At 43.3% G+C, this 16,611-nt stretch overlaps 1 protein-coding gene across 2 annotated transcripts in view; it reads right to left on the reverse strand.

Annotated features, from left to right (window-relative positions):
- Positions 1–3,671: 3,671 nt before the first annotated feature.
- Positions 3,672–16,611, reverse strand: part of zmpste24 (zinc metallopeptidase, STE24 homolog) — a 60,383-nt gene continuing 47,443 nt past the window's right edge. For both annotated transcript variants that reach the window (XM_059949270.1, XM_059949269.1), the window contains 4 exons: positions 16,123–16,316; positions 15,407–15,511; positions 13,176–13,319; positions 3,672–7,182 (listed from right to left, as the gene is read on the reverse strand). In XM_059949270.1, coding sequence (XP_059805253.1) covers positions 6,961–7,182; positions 13,176–13,319; positions 15,407–15,511; positions 16,123–16,316 — 665 coding nt within the window. In that variant the 3' untranslated portion in view covers positions 3,672–6,960. The remainder of the gene's footprint in view (positions 7,183–13,175; positions 13,320–15,406; positions 15,512–16,122; positions 16,317–16,611) is intronic.

Genomic DNA, 16,611 nt, shown 5'->3' on the forward strand with positions numbered 1-16,611 from the left:
GCCTGAAACAGCAACCATTTCAGTTCCACAGTTGCCGCCCGCCCTGCAGAGTTCCTCCAGCATTTTCTGCACATTGCTTTCGACTTCCAGCATCTGCAGACTTCGCGTGTTTACAAAAATCATTGGGTTGTTTCCTCATCTTATACAGTATTGTGGAAAAGGTTTTTCCAGACTTCACATTAAGAAGATGGCCTATCAGGATCCCACCTCTGTCCACTGATGCATGTTTCACTTAAAACCCTCAAGAGATTTTCAATTGAGCCCACCTGCCCAGTATATATACTCTTGAGGGGTGGTGGGAGTGAAAAGTGTTCCAGTTTCTTAACTTTTGAAGTTCTTATTGAAATCAGTCTTTTACTTAAACATACAGCACGGTAAGTGGCCCTTCCAGCCCAACAAGCCCAGGCAACACAATTCCTTGTCTTTGGTTTGTGGGAGGAAACCCACATGGTCATGGGGAGAACGTACAAACTCCTTACAGGCAGCAGCGGGAATTAAACCCAGGTCACTGATGCTGTGATAGTGTAACGCTAACCACTACGTTACCGTCCTGTTTTTCACAAATGAGGTAATCAGACCGCAAAAAGCAGGAGCAGAATTCGGCCATTTGGCCCATTGAGTCTGCTCTGCCATTTGATCACGGCTGATCCATTTCCCTCTCAAACCCAATCTCCTGCCCTTTCCCACCCTCACTTATCAAGAATCTGTCAACAGCCGCCTTACATGCACCCAATGACCTGGCCTCCACAGCCGCCCAAGACAACGAATTCCATAGATTCACCACCCCCTAACTGAAGAAATTCTTCATCCCCATTCTAAATGGATGTCTTCTATTCTGAGGTTGTGCCCTTTTGTCCCTAGACTCCCCCACTATAGGAAACATCCTCTCCATTTAAGCCTTTCAACATTCGATGGGTTTCAATGAGATCTCCCCCACCCCCGTTCTTCTAAATTCCAACAAGTACAGGCCCGGAGCCATCAACTGCTCCTCATACAATAAGCCTTTCATTCCCAGAATCATTTGGAATAATAGGCTCAGCTTCACTCCCACTCAACTTCATCCAAGTACTGTGGTCAGGATGAGTTTGGATCCATCCCAAACTTCGCTTGCTCCATATTGATTGGAACCCCACCAACCAAAAGCCTCAGTGCTCTTGTTCTCTTGGGATGGTAGGAGGGTTGTTCAGTTACACAATTAAATTGTCAAATATTTCAGCTGGCTTGTTAATTACAAATCGGAGGCAAAAGCCAGAGATTAAAAACGAAGAGGCTTCAGATCAGAGCAAGGAACCATGTCTCTGCAAGTAGTCATTAGAATTCAGGAAAGGGTGGGACAAAAAAAAATCAGCGTGATAAACAAAGTGTTTAGTATAACAAGAACATGTTGCAAGTACACCAGATTGAGAGTGTTGAGAGTGTAAGTGAGTGAGAGTTCTAATGAACCTGAATGAAAAATTCTGATTTTTATTCACTTTTAGAATTATCAATTTGAAGGGGCAACCTGCAGACATTAGATTGCTTGACAATGCAGGTTGACCATTAGGAAATGCCCAATGGGGCGGCACGGTGTTCAGCTCCTGCCGCTGTCTATAAAGAGCTTCTACATTCTCCCTGTGACCACCTGGGCTTGCACCCACAGACTGGTTAGTAGGTCAGTTGGTCATTGTGAATTGTTCTGTGATTAGGTTCAGGTTAAATGGGGGGTTGCTGGACAGTGCCACTAAGGGCTGGAAAGGCCTATTCTGCGCCGTATCTCATTAAATAGATAAATTCCACATCCCTTAGTATCATAAACCCAAAACCTCTTGCATCTCCTGAGATTATACTGCAGTGGTGCACTTCTCAAAGTTCTGGCATCCATTTCTAGTCTTCAACTAGAACAGATAAAGAATCTGCAGAGAAAGTTAATGGACATTAACCTGACACAATGGAGAAATCGGCAAGAAAGTTTTAAAAAAATATATTAATTTTAGAGATACTATTTGGCAACAGGCCTTTCCAGCCCAAAAAGCCTCAGCTGCCCAATTACACCCTTGTGACCAATTAACCTACTAACCCAGGGAGTTTTTAGAATGTGGGAGAAAAACTGAGCTCTCAGGAAGCCCACGGGGTCACAGGGAGAAAATACAAAATCCTTACAGACAGTGGTAGGAAATGAACCTGGCTCACTGGCGTTGTAATAACGTTACGCTAATTGTTACACCACTGTGCAGCCATATTTACTCACACAAACATTACACACCACCTGGAATAAAGAATTTGGGGTTGAATACTAAGACATAAAAGGCCTTTTCTTAGTTGTATCATTACATGGTGGGATATCAGTAAGAAAATCTAGCATGCAGGGCTTAGGAGTAGAGAAGACTAGTCTTAAAAGCCACCCCATCAATAATGAACACATTCAAACAGCTCTGGGATTGATTCTCTTCTCCATTCTCAATGGAGGATTATCGGCAACATTGTCAAATTTAAGTGAAAGGTTTAAAAAGGTATAAATACAATTGCAAGAAAACCACAACAGCGCATCTACTTCCTTAGGGGTCTACGGAGGTTCAGGAGGACATCAAAAACGTTTGACAAACTTCTATAGGAGTGCAGTGGAGAGTGTAATGACTGGCTGCATCACAGCCTGGTATGGTTTCACCAATGCCCTTTGGAAGGAAAGTCCTACAAAAAGGTCGTCGATTCGGCCCTGTACATGACAGGCAAAGCCCTCCCAATTATTTTGCACATCTACATGAAATGCTGTTGTAGGAAAGCAATGTCCAAATATCCCCCCCCTCCCCCCACCACTTGCTCTTTTCTCACTGCTGCCGTCAGGTAGAAGGTACAAGAGCCTCTGGATTCACACCACCAGGTTCAGGAACAGTTACTACCCTTCAACCATCAGGCTCTTGAACCAAAGAGGGGGTAACTACACTCATCTATTTTAGATGTTTCCACAACCAATGATCTTACTTTAAGGACTTGTTATTTCATGCTCCCATTATTTATTGCTATTTATTTATACTTGCATTGGCAGTTTGTTGTTCATTGATCCTGTTTACAGTTACTGTTCTATAGATTTGCTAAATATACCTCAGGAAAAAGAATCTCAGGGTTGTATGTGGTGACACATGTACTCTGATAATAACATTTACTTTGAACTTTAAAACATAATTCTTTCTCCTTGTGACTACATAGGTTTCCTCTGGGAGCTCCAAGAGATGCGTGGGTTAGTAGGCCAATTGGTCACATTGATGTAATTGGGCAGAATGCAATAAAAATAATTTTAAAACATTCCACAGGGAGATACTACCATTTAAGCTGACATTGTAAAAACACAAAGCTGCATCGTCATGAGATGTGGTCTGGGCACCTATGCTTCAACCAGGAACAAGTTTCAAAACTCTGGGGAGGTAAATCAGTTGACAGCCGGCCAGTGACGTAGTGGCACTCGCACCGGACTTTGAGGAGAGCGGTCTCAGGTTCGAATCCGGCCAGCTCCTTGCACACTTCCCATCTGTTCTGGGTTGAGCATCGAGCTAGCAGCTTGGCCTCGTAAAACACGGACAAATGCTAAAGAAACAGCAAAGATACTTCCCAATGTGCTGCAAGGCGCAGAATGGGACAACAAATCAGTTGATACATTTTTATAGAAAAGCAATGAGAAAGTCACTCTGACCACAGACTCATGTTTCTTCCATTTATTGAAAATTACTGTCACAAAGGAATGCAATTTCACATCTTTATAGAATCAGGTTGTTTTCACAATTCCCATACATGCTAATTATTTAATGATTTAATCTTCCTTAAATTTAGATCACAACACAATTAAGGACTCCCTCCCTTCATCCCCCAAGAGGCAAAATTACGACGTTTCAACCAACTGAACAGATTGAGAGATACTACCACCAGCTTCCTGCACAAATCCCTGATTCATGAAATCTCTGCTTAATCCTTCCTATTTTCTCTTGTAGAAAAAAAAATAGCATTTTCTTCTCCCTTGGTGCTCACCTTCCTCATGTTAATGAAAAGCCACCTTCTGCAGGTCCTGGGAATCTGAAAGAGGAGATTCTGCCAGGACTTGGCAGGTTAACTCAGAAGAGTGAACAGACGAGATTTAATGAACTGAAACATTACTGTCCTGCCTTCCACAGACGCCTCCTGACGCGCTTTTTTTTATTCCAGATTTTACTGTTAATTCCGTTTCAATTTTCCAACTCCGACATCTGTTTAATCACATAGCACAATTTGAAAAAAGACACCAGAAATAGGCCCATCCAATCAGTAACTAGAAGGGGAGCGGTGATAACATTTTAAACAGGATGACTCATCAACATTAAAAAGGACAATGCTAACTCCACGTGCACAATTGACAGATTTTCAATACACTTGCTTCCATTAATTTTGCATCACTGTCTGATTCTGACTGACAAATCAAACTTACTTTGCATAGTTGGCAGGCTAATCCAGCTCTCTGAATAAACCTTAGACATGAGAGACTCTAAAGATGCTGGAAATCTTGAGCAACACACAAAATGTTGGAGGAACTCAGCAAGCCAGGCAGCATTTATGGAGGGGAATAAACATTCTATGTTTCATTTGAACGTACCTGTCAGGGTTGAGCCCATTCAAAGAACTAAACATCCACACACACACACACACAAAGACTGGTGGGGGATTCAGTAAGGCAGGCGGCATCTATGGAGGTCCTGATGGAAGATCTTAGCCCAAAATGTCGACTACTTATTCCCCTCCATAGATGATGCTGGACTTGCCGAGTTCCTCCGGCATTCTGTGCGTATGCTGCTCAAGATTTCTAGAAATTAAACTCCACATCAAAATCTCACGTTGATAAAGACAGCCTAGCTCCCTTTCACATCCCACTGTTTTCCATGAGACCCTGAAACAGGGAGTAAAAAAGCTGCCCTTGCATCTCCCTCTAGCGTGGATAACCACCACCCAGTGTGTTTTCATGACACCACAGGTCAGTTGTCTGCCCACAGTTCGCTAAAACTGGCCACCGCACCTCAGGTTACCAGGGGAAACTTCGAAAGCAAAAGGGCTGAAATGGGATAGGCAGCAGCAGCCAATGGGACTGCTGCACTTTCACCAATGTGCCTTCAGAAGAAAACGGGTACAAATTCCAGCACACAGACAACATGGAACACAAAATGGTAGCAGTCAACCAGGACTCGGGAAAGACAACTTGGAGTAGCCAAGAGGAAAAGAATACGGGGAAAACCCACAAGCTTATTCACTTTAACTGGTAACAGATTCAAATGGTTGGAAGAGCAGTGGCGATTTCAATCACATCTACGCCACTTCCCAAAGCTATGACGGCAAACCGTAAAACTCCACAATTCAACATGACGCCCACACAAACCAGCAGCAATGTCTCACTCCCACAGTGAGTGCACAAACCTCTTCCCTCCCACAGTACACAGTAAAGATGTGTTGTGAACATTTTCAATACATTGAACTGGTCAATTAGTAACTGAATGCAATTAGCAGCGCCTTCACTTTTATTTAAACTTGCATATCAACACAACCGTAATGAAGTGAAATAATCTCAGCAATGCACAAGGTTAAAAGAATCTGACAGGTACAAAAAAAAAAATTTTCACATACCAATTAAGAGTTCAACTTACTCCCTTAACAACCAAACAAAATTTCAACCTCACGGTCAAGAAAGCAAAAGTGAAGTCATGTTAAAGCAACAGAAAATGAGGGGTGTTTAAGGATGTTTACTAACTGTGGGAAAACTGTTAAAAATCACAGGTTGAGCTAATCTCAACCTTACTTATCAGAAAATTCAAGCAAAGACTCACTGATACCTAGATATGATATTGCAGAGCAGTTGCACTGGTATGCTGTGTGTGCTAAAAAGAAGCCACGTAACTAAAAATTGCATCCTCCATGTTTTACCTTGGGCCTGTAAACTAACATCGAACAGGAGCTAACCTGCGTAAATCCAATTCACGCCAATGTGGTTAATAAACTAATTTTCTCAGCAAGTAGATCCATTTCCTTCTATGTATTGACTTGAATGTTGAGCATGGGAAAGAGCAACTGCACTTCCATTGCCAACTCTTCATCAAAGCCAACAGAGCAGATCTTTTACCTGTCCTCAATTTATTGGCCACATGTGGACAGATTGTTGGTTTTCTTGGAAGCAAGGCCAAATAGAGTCATGCTAACCAACTGAAAACCACCCTTGTCCAAAGTTATGACTGAATTACCAATAGATCCTGCGAAGAGAGAGTCAGCCCATTAAACCTGAACTTGACCCTTCTCTCCTTCCAACAGTCATGCCTAGAAAACTGCAGAAGGTTGACAAATGTCCCCAAAGATAAACCTAAATATAGTTCTTCTTTGGAGTTGAACGGTCCTGCTTATAGTGACTAGACACATTTACAGCTTCAAGACTCGAAACTGCATTTTGGACAATACTGTCCAGTGGGATCAATCTGGACGCAGCGATGTCTCTTAAAACATTTATTGTTAAAATGATCTAAATGATAATTCATAATTTGCTGGTCTAAAAGAGATTTGCTGGAAAATGAACAGAGAAAACAGAATTATGGAAATGAAACTTTAAAGGTTAAATAGACAAAGCGATTTCCAAGAGCACTTTGGATAAGAGTTCTGATATGATGCACTGTTAATCATAACATACATTACTGGATACTTGTGCTAGTGTGGCTTGTATCATCTTACTTGTACCATTGGATACTGCATTGCTTCAAATTAAAAATAAATTCAAGTCCCAATGTATTTTAAACAAATTAACTATGTCAGATTGTTTTTACACCTTCAGCATGGTCAACCAATACACAATCTAAATGCACTCGGACCATTAGCCAGTTCTCAACATACAAGCAACCAATGCAAAGCTGCACTGTCCATGGAATGCACAAATTAAAATAAAAAAACTTGTTTTTCTTCAGAAAGTTCTACTTCTTTCTCACATCTACATCAGTCCCTTTTGTCCTTTAAGGCTCGTAGTCTCTCTAGGAGAGGAGGGTGGGAATAATGCCACATTGAGTACAGCCAGTCCGCCACCGGGAAACCCAGATTATCCTTGTTCAGTTTTATTAGTGCCGAGTACAGGTCAGTGGCTTTTCCCAGTTCCTTTGCAAATGCATCCGCCTGGAATTCAAATCTCCTGCTCAGTACAGTCAGGCTGAAGGAGAGGACCTATAAAAACACAAATTCACCCATACATCAGTGCATAATCTTAATCGGCAAGAATATTTCTTGGGAATGACATAGTCAGTCTGTTCTTGCCTACATGGACATCACCCCTCCATCTTAAACTGACCAGCAAAGCCCTAAATCATTATAGTTCAGCAAACATGTGACCACTTTGCACTAAAGTTAACTTGTTTTTGTACTACACACACAGAAAGGTGCAGGAAATCAGAGTCAGGCAGCAGCATTGCAGGAGAATTAACAGTCAATGTGTCAAGTCGAGACCCTTCAATTTATTCCCCTCCAAAGACGCTGCCTCACTTGCTGAGTTCCTCCAGCACTATTGCTCAAGATTTCCGGCATCTGCAGAATTGTATTTTTTTTTTGTTCTAATGGTGTTCCTTTTTGTAAAAAGAGTACAATTTATAAACACAAGAAAGACTGCAGATGCTGGAAATCCAGAGCAACACACACAAAATGCTGCAGGAACTCAGCCAGTCAAGCAACATCTATGGAAATGAATGAACAGTCGCTGTTTTGGGCCGAGACCTTTCTTTTCCATAGATGTTGCCTGATCTGCTGAGTAGCTGCAACAGTTTGTGTGTGTTGTTTTGTGTAATTTATGTTCATTTTTCCTTTGTGAACACTATGTGTTGCTGCAAGCTTTTCATTGTTCCTGTGCACATGACTAGGAATTCTATTTTGACAAAACTGTACACAATATTCCAGGTGTGGTCTCACCAGGGCCCTGTACAAATGCAAAAGGACATCCTTGCTCTTGTATTCAATTCCCCTTGTAACAAAGGCCAACATTCCATTTGCCCTCTTCACTGCCTGTTGCACTTGCTCATTCACCTTCATTGACTGGTGAACTAGGACTCCTAGGTCTCTTTGCATTTCTCCCTTACCTAACTCTACACCGTTCAGACAATACTCTGCCCTCTTGTTCCTGCTTCCAAAGTGGATAACTTCACATTTATTCACATTGAATGACATCTGCCAAGTATCTGCCCACTCACCCAGCCTATCCAAGTCTCCCTGTATTCTCCTAACATCCCCTTCGCATGTCACACTGCCACCCAGTTTAGTATCGTCAGCAAACTTGCTGATATAGTTTTCAATGCCCTCATCTAAATCGTTGACATAAATCGTAAAGAGCTGTGGTCCCAATACAGAGCTCCAGGTTTAAGGAAGGACATTCTGGCAATTGAGGAAGTGCAGCGTAGATTCACTAGGTTGATTCCTGGGATGGCAGGGCTGTCTTACGCAGAGAGATTGGAGAGATTGGGCTTGTACACGCTGGAATTGAGGAGATTGAGAGGGGATCTGATTGAAACGTTTAAGATAATTAAAGGATTTGATAGAATTGAGGCAGGAAATATGTTCCAGATGTTGGGAGAGTCCAGTACCAGAGGGCATGGATTGAGAATAAGAGGTCAGTTATTTAAAACAGAGTTGAGGAAGAGCTTCTTCTCCCAGAGAGTTGTGGAGGTGTGGAATGCACTGCCTCGGAAGACGGTGGAGGCCAATTCTCTGGATGCTTTCAAGAAGGAGCTAGATAGATATCTGATGGATAGGGGAATCAAGGGATATGGGGACAAGGCAGGGACTGGGTATTGACAGTGAATGATCAGCCATGATCTCAGAATGGTGGTGCAGACTCGAGGGGCCGAATGGTCTACTTCTGCACCTATTGTCTATCCCAATCCTCACAGATTTGTGCTTCTACAAGGCAAATCTTCTCACACATTCACCATTGTCATCATCCCATTGTGGTCACACTTTGAGCCCAAACTCTGGCTTCCATCACAATATCCTTCTCCTCCACAGAGACACCTTAAAAACAGTTTTAACTTCCATGCTTTGCACGTGTGTCCTAGATGAACTAGCTGTTAAATTCTGCTAGATCCCATGAATCCTCCCCTGAAGCAACCTCAAAAACGTTACTACATTATTGAAGTGAATGCAATTTCTTTTCTCCAGGTTAGATAAAATGTACCACACTGATGCTGCTGCTCTCTCCCTGCTCCTTCGGTCCTCCAAATAGAAATCACTGACTTGATTAAGACCCAATTCTAACCTCTGCACCCCTCTAAGCTGACAGAGACTACATCTTTGCCTTTATCCGGTTTGTTTCAAGATCCATATTTACCGGTAGCCCATTGGTTGTGGGTTCCGTTCTGGAGAACTGTCTATAAGCCATTTCCTGAGAAAGTCAGAGGTTCCTGTTTTCTATTCTTTTGTCATTTGCTACCTGCCATGTCTTAAGATGTAGCGATCACAGTCTTTCCATGACCGTGATTGTTTTTGGTAAATTTTCCCTACAGAAGTGGTTTGCCATTGCCTTCTTCTGGTCAGTGTCTTTACAAGAGGGATGACCCCAGCCATATTTAATACTCTTCAGAGATTGCCTGGTGTCGGTAGTTGCATAACCAGGACTTGTGATGTGCACCAGCTGCTTGTAAGACCATCCACCACCTGCACCATGGCTTCACGTGACACTGATCGGGGGGGGCTAAGCAGATGCTACATCTTGCCCAAGGGTGACCTGCAGGCTAGCGGAGGGAAGGGAATGGATGCCTTACACCTCTTCCCCACCCCCACCCCCAGTTTTCTATAGCTACTACTTTTGTATAACACTGCATATATTGGCCAAAAAGTTAAAAAAGTACATTATCAGAGTACTGTATATTTCATTATATACTACCCTGATATTAGTTTTCTTGCCGTAGAAATACAATAGAATCAATGAAAAACTACAAAAAGACTGACAAACAACCGATGTGCAAAAGGAGACAGTCTGTGCAAATACAGAAAGTATAATCTGTGGATTCTGGTTAATTGGGCCATTGGTTAATCTGGCCATACGCTTATTTGAGACAACTCTTAATGAAAAAAACTAGTTGTTTTTTTTTAAAAGTCAGGATTCCTTTTACTTGGAACACATGCTACTTAACTAGGGCAGGAGACTTTTGCTGAATAGTTTCCAACTAGACACGACACTGTGTTTAGAGTGAACAGATTTTATATAGTGTCACTTGCGTGTGTTTGTGTTCAAAAAGCAGTTAATGAGAAATAAGCCGTAAGGCAATTCAGAACCATTTTGCTCACTGCAGTTTCAAGCACTCAGGCTTGGAAATGCCAGAAACGGCCGGCAGTGAAAACAAAATGATCTCACTGCTTCAAGTTAGGAACCATGAAGAATTTGAAGGTGTCGACAATTGTCTTGAATGTTACCTTTGGTCCCCATTGGACCAAAGCTCCCTTCTATGGCTCCAAGACACCGTTTGCATGTGACAGCAACCGCACCCCGGTACGTTGCTTCAACAGGGGAACTAAACAAGGCGCAGCGGGCCTCATACCCCGGTGAGATAGGTCTGTACTAGCACGCAAGGTCAGCTCCAGCAGACTGGGCAGATAAGATCTACAGTGAGATCCAACAGCCAGGAAGGCAGTACGGAGAGCACAGAGCATGACGAGGCACAGATGTCATCATGGTCATCCACTACAACCAAGGAAGACTCCAGCTGTGACGTCTACTCATACCACTTGATACGGACTTCCTAGGTCAAGAGAGTGAAACTGCCCCAGTGGAACACTTCCATCTTAATAACTGTCCCACACACATTTCCTGTCAATGTCAGACACAACGGACAACTATTGTATTGACAGTGTTCCAATTTGTTCTGTATTTCATTAAAATGCACAATTTGTTACCCAGTTAAATTTAAATATAAATATTATATATACATATATACAGCCCCCCCCCCCATCTTTTTAACTATTTCCATGAAATTTCCACTAATTGGGGCAGCAGCTAAAATGGGCCAAAAAGTGCTGGTCCTAGAGTGTCCCAGTTAACTGGAATCCACTATAGTAATACATAAATAACCCTTTCACTACCCACAATCAACCAAATGAACTGCATCCTGTCATTGATGAATACCATGAAACATTTAAGCTTAATTCAGCTTAATTTCCGGAAAGGTAGTAGCACGCTTAGTCGCGGAGGCCTCTGCAGGTCCAAATGGTGCAAATACTTGTCTAAAACATTTTTTAGTGATTGCAAGATCCTTTTTTGGATATTGATAATACAAAATACTGCAAGCTGATTTACGGGAGAGACCAACTGTGGAGATGCTGCACGTTGCACAGACTAGACCCTCAAAATGCAACCTCACCTGTTACAGCCACACAGGGGAGAAGATGCCAGGGTTAGCATGGGAGAGAACAAAAGAATGGTTTGGCATTCCGGAATCCGTGCTACGTTGTTGTCTGGTTCTCCCGTCAGTGCTTCTTGGAAGACAAGCTGGATTGCCTCATCTGTGGCTGACCCAGAGTCAGAGGAAGAACTGCTACGTGCTTGTTCTTGCAGAAATGTGTCTCAGGGACTACATCCCCTGCACCATAAATCTTAAGACTATGCCACACAGGAACAAGGGCTAATATTTTGTGATTGTATGTGCTATCCTCTCTCTCTGTGCTGTGTGTGAATGTTTGTACTATGTTTCATACTCTGGCTCTAGAGGAACCCCGCATTGTTTAGCTGTATATGTGTGTGGTTGAAAGACAATTAAACTTGAACTTGAAGATTGTATGGGAGAGCTTGTGTAACACAAAGACCTCCCCCTTCCCCCTGTACTCCTACTCCTCATTTGAATAAGTCAAAAAGTAGTGTTCTGCCTTTCATGCAATTGATTTATGTGAAGCATAATTTTATTTTAATGAACAGTTTCAGAACTGTTTTGGGTCATTTCCTGTATAGCCAGGAAGTAGTAATTATAAAAGCACATTGGCTGAAAGAAGGCCAGAGGTTTATGTTAGAAACAAAACTTTCTATCTAAAGCCATCCTGTCGTTTCCCCAACAGAGACATTGCTTTTCAGTCCTTTATTTACCATGTCATACTGCTGAATCAACCCAAGGAGGTGGGAGGTTATACTGAATTTTCCGTAACTTCCGCCACCTCCAACAGGATCCCACCACCAAGCACATCTCCCCCCCCACCCGGCTTTCCGCAGGGATCGCTCCCTACGCGACTCCCTTGTCCATTCGTCCCTCCCATCCCTTCCCACCGATCTCCCTCCTGGCACTTATCCTTGTAAGCGGAACAAGTGCTACACCTGCCCTTATACTTCCTCCCTCACGACCATTCAGGGCCCCAGACAGTCCTTTCAGGTGAGGCGACACTTCACCTGTGAGTCGGCTGGTGTGGTATACTGCGTCCGGTGCTCCCGGTGTGGCCCTTTATATATTGGTGAGACCCGACGCAGACTGAGAGACCGTTTCACTGAACACCTACGCTCTGTCCGCCAGAGAAAGCAGGATCTCCCAGTGTTCACACATTTTAATTCCACGTTCCATTCCCATTCTGTGTCAAGATGAGGCCACACTCAGGTTGGAGGAACAACACCTTATATTCTGTCTGGGTAGCCTCCAACCTGATGGCTTCTCTAACTTCCATTAATACCCCTCCTCCACTTCTTACCCCATCCCTAACATATTTAGTTTTTTCTCCCCCTCCCTTTTTTTCTCTCTCTCTGCCCATCACTCTGCCTGTTCTCCATCTCCCTCTGGTGCTCCCCTCCCCCTTTCTTTCTTCCCCAGGCCTCCCGTCCCAGCTTCCCTTCGCCAGCTCTGTATCCCTTTTGCCAGTCACCTTTCCGGCTCTCAGCTTCACCCCACCCCCTCTGGTCTTCTCCTATCATTTTGCATTTCCCCCTCCCCCTCCTACTTTCAAATCTATTACTATCTTTCCTTTCAGTCAGTCCTGACGAAGGGTCTCGGCCCGAAACTTCCAAAGTGCTTCTTCCTATAGATGCTGCCTAGCCTGCTGCATTCCACCAGCATTTTGTGTGTGTTCCTTGATTCTCATGCCATTTTTGAATGGCATCTGGCTGACTGTCTAGACAATGTTACAACACCTCAGTGAGGGTAGTGCAGGTATCAATGAAAATTATCACAATCCATAAGACCACAAGGCATTGTAGTGGTTCTTACCTCATTGTAGGGGGAGAAAATGAACTGGAATATGATCATCAGCCCAATCAGAGTTGGCTGAGTGTCATAGAACCCAAAGGCAGAGAAAAGCTCCTTTTTGTGCATGAGAACAGCAAACAGGAAAAAGCAGAAGAAAGAGTTCACCTAGAATGAAAAACATCAGCGTTACTGCAGAACAAACTCAGAAACTAATGGGCAGAAAGCATTTCCAAACAGCTGACAGCAACGGCAATAGTGATATCAGGAGGAAAGCAAACACCATTTTAATCTGCACAGATGTATGGGGAAAATGCATTTTGTTTTAGTTAATTCATGGGACAGATGTTCCTACAAATGGTTATATAATTGATAATACTGGAATAAATATTAGCCCAGGATGTCGAAGATAACACTTTGGGATTTCAAAAACTTCTGCAGGAATACCATGGAGTGTTCTAACTAGCTGCATCACCATCTGGTATGGGGGGGGGGGGTGGCTACAGCACAGGATCAAAATTAGTTGCAGAGACTTGTAAACTTCGTCAGCTCTATCATGGGCACTAGCCTATGTAGTATTCAGGACATCTTCAAGGAATGATGCCACAAAAAGGTGGCATCGTGAAGGACCCCATCTCCCAGGTCATGCCTTGTTCTCATTGCTATCATCAGGAAGGAGGTACAGAAGCCTGAAGGCACACGGTCAACGATTCAGGAACAGCTTCTTCCTCTCTGCCATCCGATTTCTGAATGGACACTGAACCCATGAACTCTACCTCACTACTTCTTAAAATATTTTTATTTCCTACTTTTTGCACAACTTGTTTAGTTTAACTATTTAATATACACACACATACATATACATACAGATATACACTCTTACAACACAGTTTTCTTTTCTATTATCATTGCACTACTGCCACAAAGTTAAATTCCACAACATATGCCAGTGAGACGAAACCTGATTCTAATTCTGCCCGCCCCCACCCAACTTGCAGAGCAGATTAAACTCCAGCTTGGTATTTCATCTGAAAGGCTGGATGAAAAACCCTTAGACCTATCCAGCATTAAACTTTTATTCTGCCTGATCCCAACAACCCTGCACCTGAACAATAGCCCTCCATTCCCCTCCCATCCATGCATTCATCCAAACTAATCAAACCAGCATCCACGACTTCCTGAGAACTCATTCCACACTTGCACCACCCTCCTGAGTAAAATTCTCCCTCATGCCCCCCCTAAATATTTCACTTTTCATTCTTAACCTATGACCTCTAGCTCTATTCTCACCCAACCCTAGGGAAAATGAAAGCAGGCTTTTTCCACCATCTATAGCCCTCAATTGTGTACACTTCTCATTCTCCTACGCTCCAGGGAATTAAGTCCTAACCTAGTCAACCTTTCCCCACAGCTCAGGTCCTCAAGTCCCAGCAACATCCTTGTTAAGTATTTTCTCTTTCGATTTGAAGTGGGAGCAGAACATCAGCTCCATCCTGAAGAAGGCCCAGCAGCGGATGTACTTCCTGCGGCTCTTGAGGAAATATGCTCTGCCTCAGGAATTGCTGCTGTAGTTCTATATTGCAGTCATTGAGTCTGTCCTGTGCATCTCCATCACTGTGTGGTTTGGAGCCGCCACCAAGCAGGATAGAACCAGACTACAGCGCACAGTGAGGACTGCCGAGCGCATCATTGGAGCCTCCCTGCCCTCTATTGTGGACCTGTACTCTTCCAGGTTGAAGAAGAGGGCGGGGAACATCATAAAGGACTCCTCCCATCCTGCGCACGGACTGTTTGAACTGCTTCCATCTGGTAGACGCTTCAGATCCCTCCAGACTAAGACTAATAGGCACTGGAGAAGTTTTTTCCCTACTGCGGTCACTCTGCTGAACAGTTAACTGCCGGTTAACTGTCACCTAACTATTACTTGGATTGCACTACTTGTATGTATAATCTATATTTTCATTTATATTTATCATCAGTTATGAGCAGAGAGCCAACATCTGCCGGAAGTAAATTCCTTGTATGTGTACAGGTACTTGGCGATTAAAGTCTGATTCTGATATGTATTCTTTCTACACTGGAGCATCTGCCCAGAGCTGTGTCAGAGTGGGATGTAAATCTGCAACTTCCTGCCTCAGAAGTGAGGGTGAGAGCCGCTGAACCACGGCTGGCAACCCGACATTGAGAAATCACTTCCTTCCCAGTTTCCACTTGGCTGACAGCTTTCATTCTAGATATCAAGCGGTGTGCATCACCTGACTAATGACGATGTTCTTCACGGTATGGCCAAGCTTCCAGTGTCCGAGCTCGTGACCGAGCACAGCCAGAACTTCTTGGTTACTACAGCCTTGTCTCTTATTCTGTGGGGAGAAAGAAAGCAAATCATTTCAAAAGTAATATTGCCATACCAAGCTGGGCACTGGTCAAAGTGGGTCCCACAATCTAACTGGGCAAGAGCATCAATGACCAACACGGACCATGGATGTACTGGGGCCTGCCCATGCTGTCACAGGGAGAACGTACAGCCTCCTTACAGGGGCAATGTCAGAGGTCGCTTGTCGTTTTAAAATAACAGAGTGGTGGGTGCGTGGAACACACTGTTAGAGTGATGGTTGTAGCAGATATATTCTAGACAATTGAGAGACTTAGTCAAGTGGATGATAGAAAAATGGAGAGCTATATGGGAGGGAAGGGTTAGATTGATCTTACAGGGTCGGTATTGCATTATGGGCTGTTCTACGTTCAATATCCCCATCGTGGTATATACCTTTCCCTGACACAGACGCCACATGCTATAATTCACCAGCTCATACCAGCACATGTGCGCTATCACAAGGACTGCACTGGCTCTCAACCATTTTAAAACAAACACAATGGTCAATAACTCCCATCAGTGGCACTCTCATCCAAAGAATAAGCAACAAGGTACAGGTTTAACTGGCATTATGAGGAATGAAGTCAGTAGTCTTACTTTTGGTCTGAGCTTGGACTCAGCAGTCTCGTTTTCATTGCTGTCTCCAGCAGCCGTCTGCGTGTCGATGTTGTCGTTGGCAGCCACTTTATTTAACGGGGAATGATCTTCGAGTAGCGTATCAAACAGAACAATACGCTTGTTCTTAAAAAACCCATAGAAATACGCATTGCTGTGTGATGATCTCTTTGATCCTATTCGAAACAGTGAACATCAACACCGTTTACTACAGAAGCATTTGCTTTCGACTCTAAGATTTAGAGCCAACGTTATGGCCAAGTTTCACCAACCTCATCAAAATTTAGATCAGTATTTTTAATGCCACTAAGAGGCAGCCTGTACTACTCAAACTTAAAACAAAGATTATCAAGAGATATGGGTCATACTGCACATTGGAAATAAATACATAAGCTTTTAAGGGGTAAAATTTAACATGGGCTCAGTTTAAAACAAGAAACTTTCCTACCTTCATATTTCCTTCACTCAATC

The sequence above is a fragment of the Hypanus sabinus genome, chromosome 24, assembly GCF_030144855.1.
Source record: "Hypanus sabinus isolate sHypSab1 chromosome 24, sHypSab1.hap1, whole genome shotgun sequence".
NCBI lineage: Eukaryota > Metazoa > Chordata > Chondrichthyes > Myliobatiformes > Dasyatidae > Hypanus > Hypanus sabinus.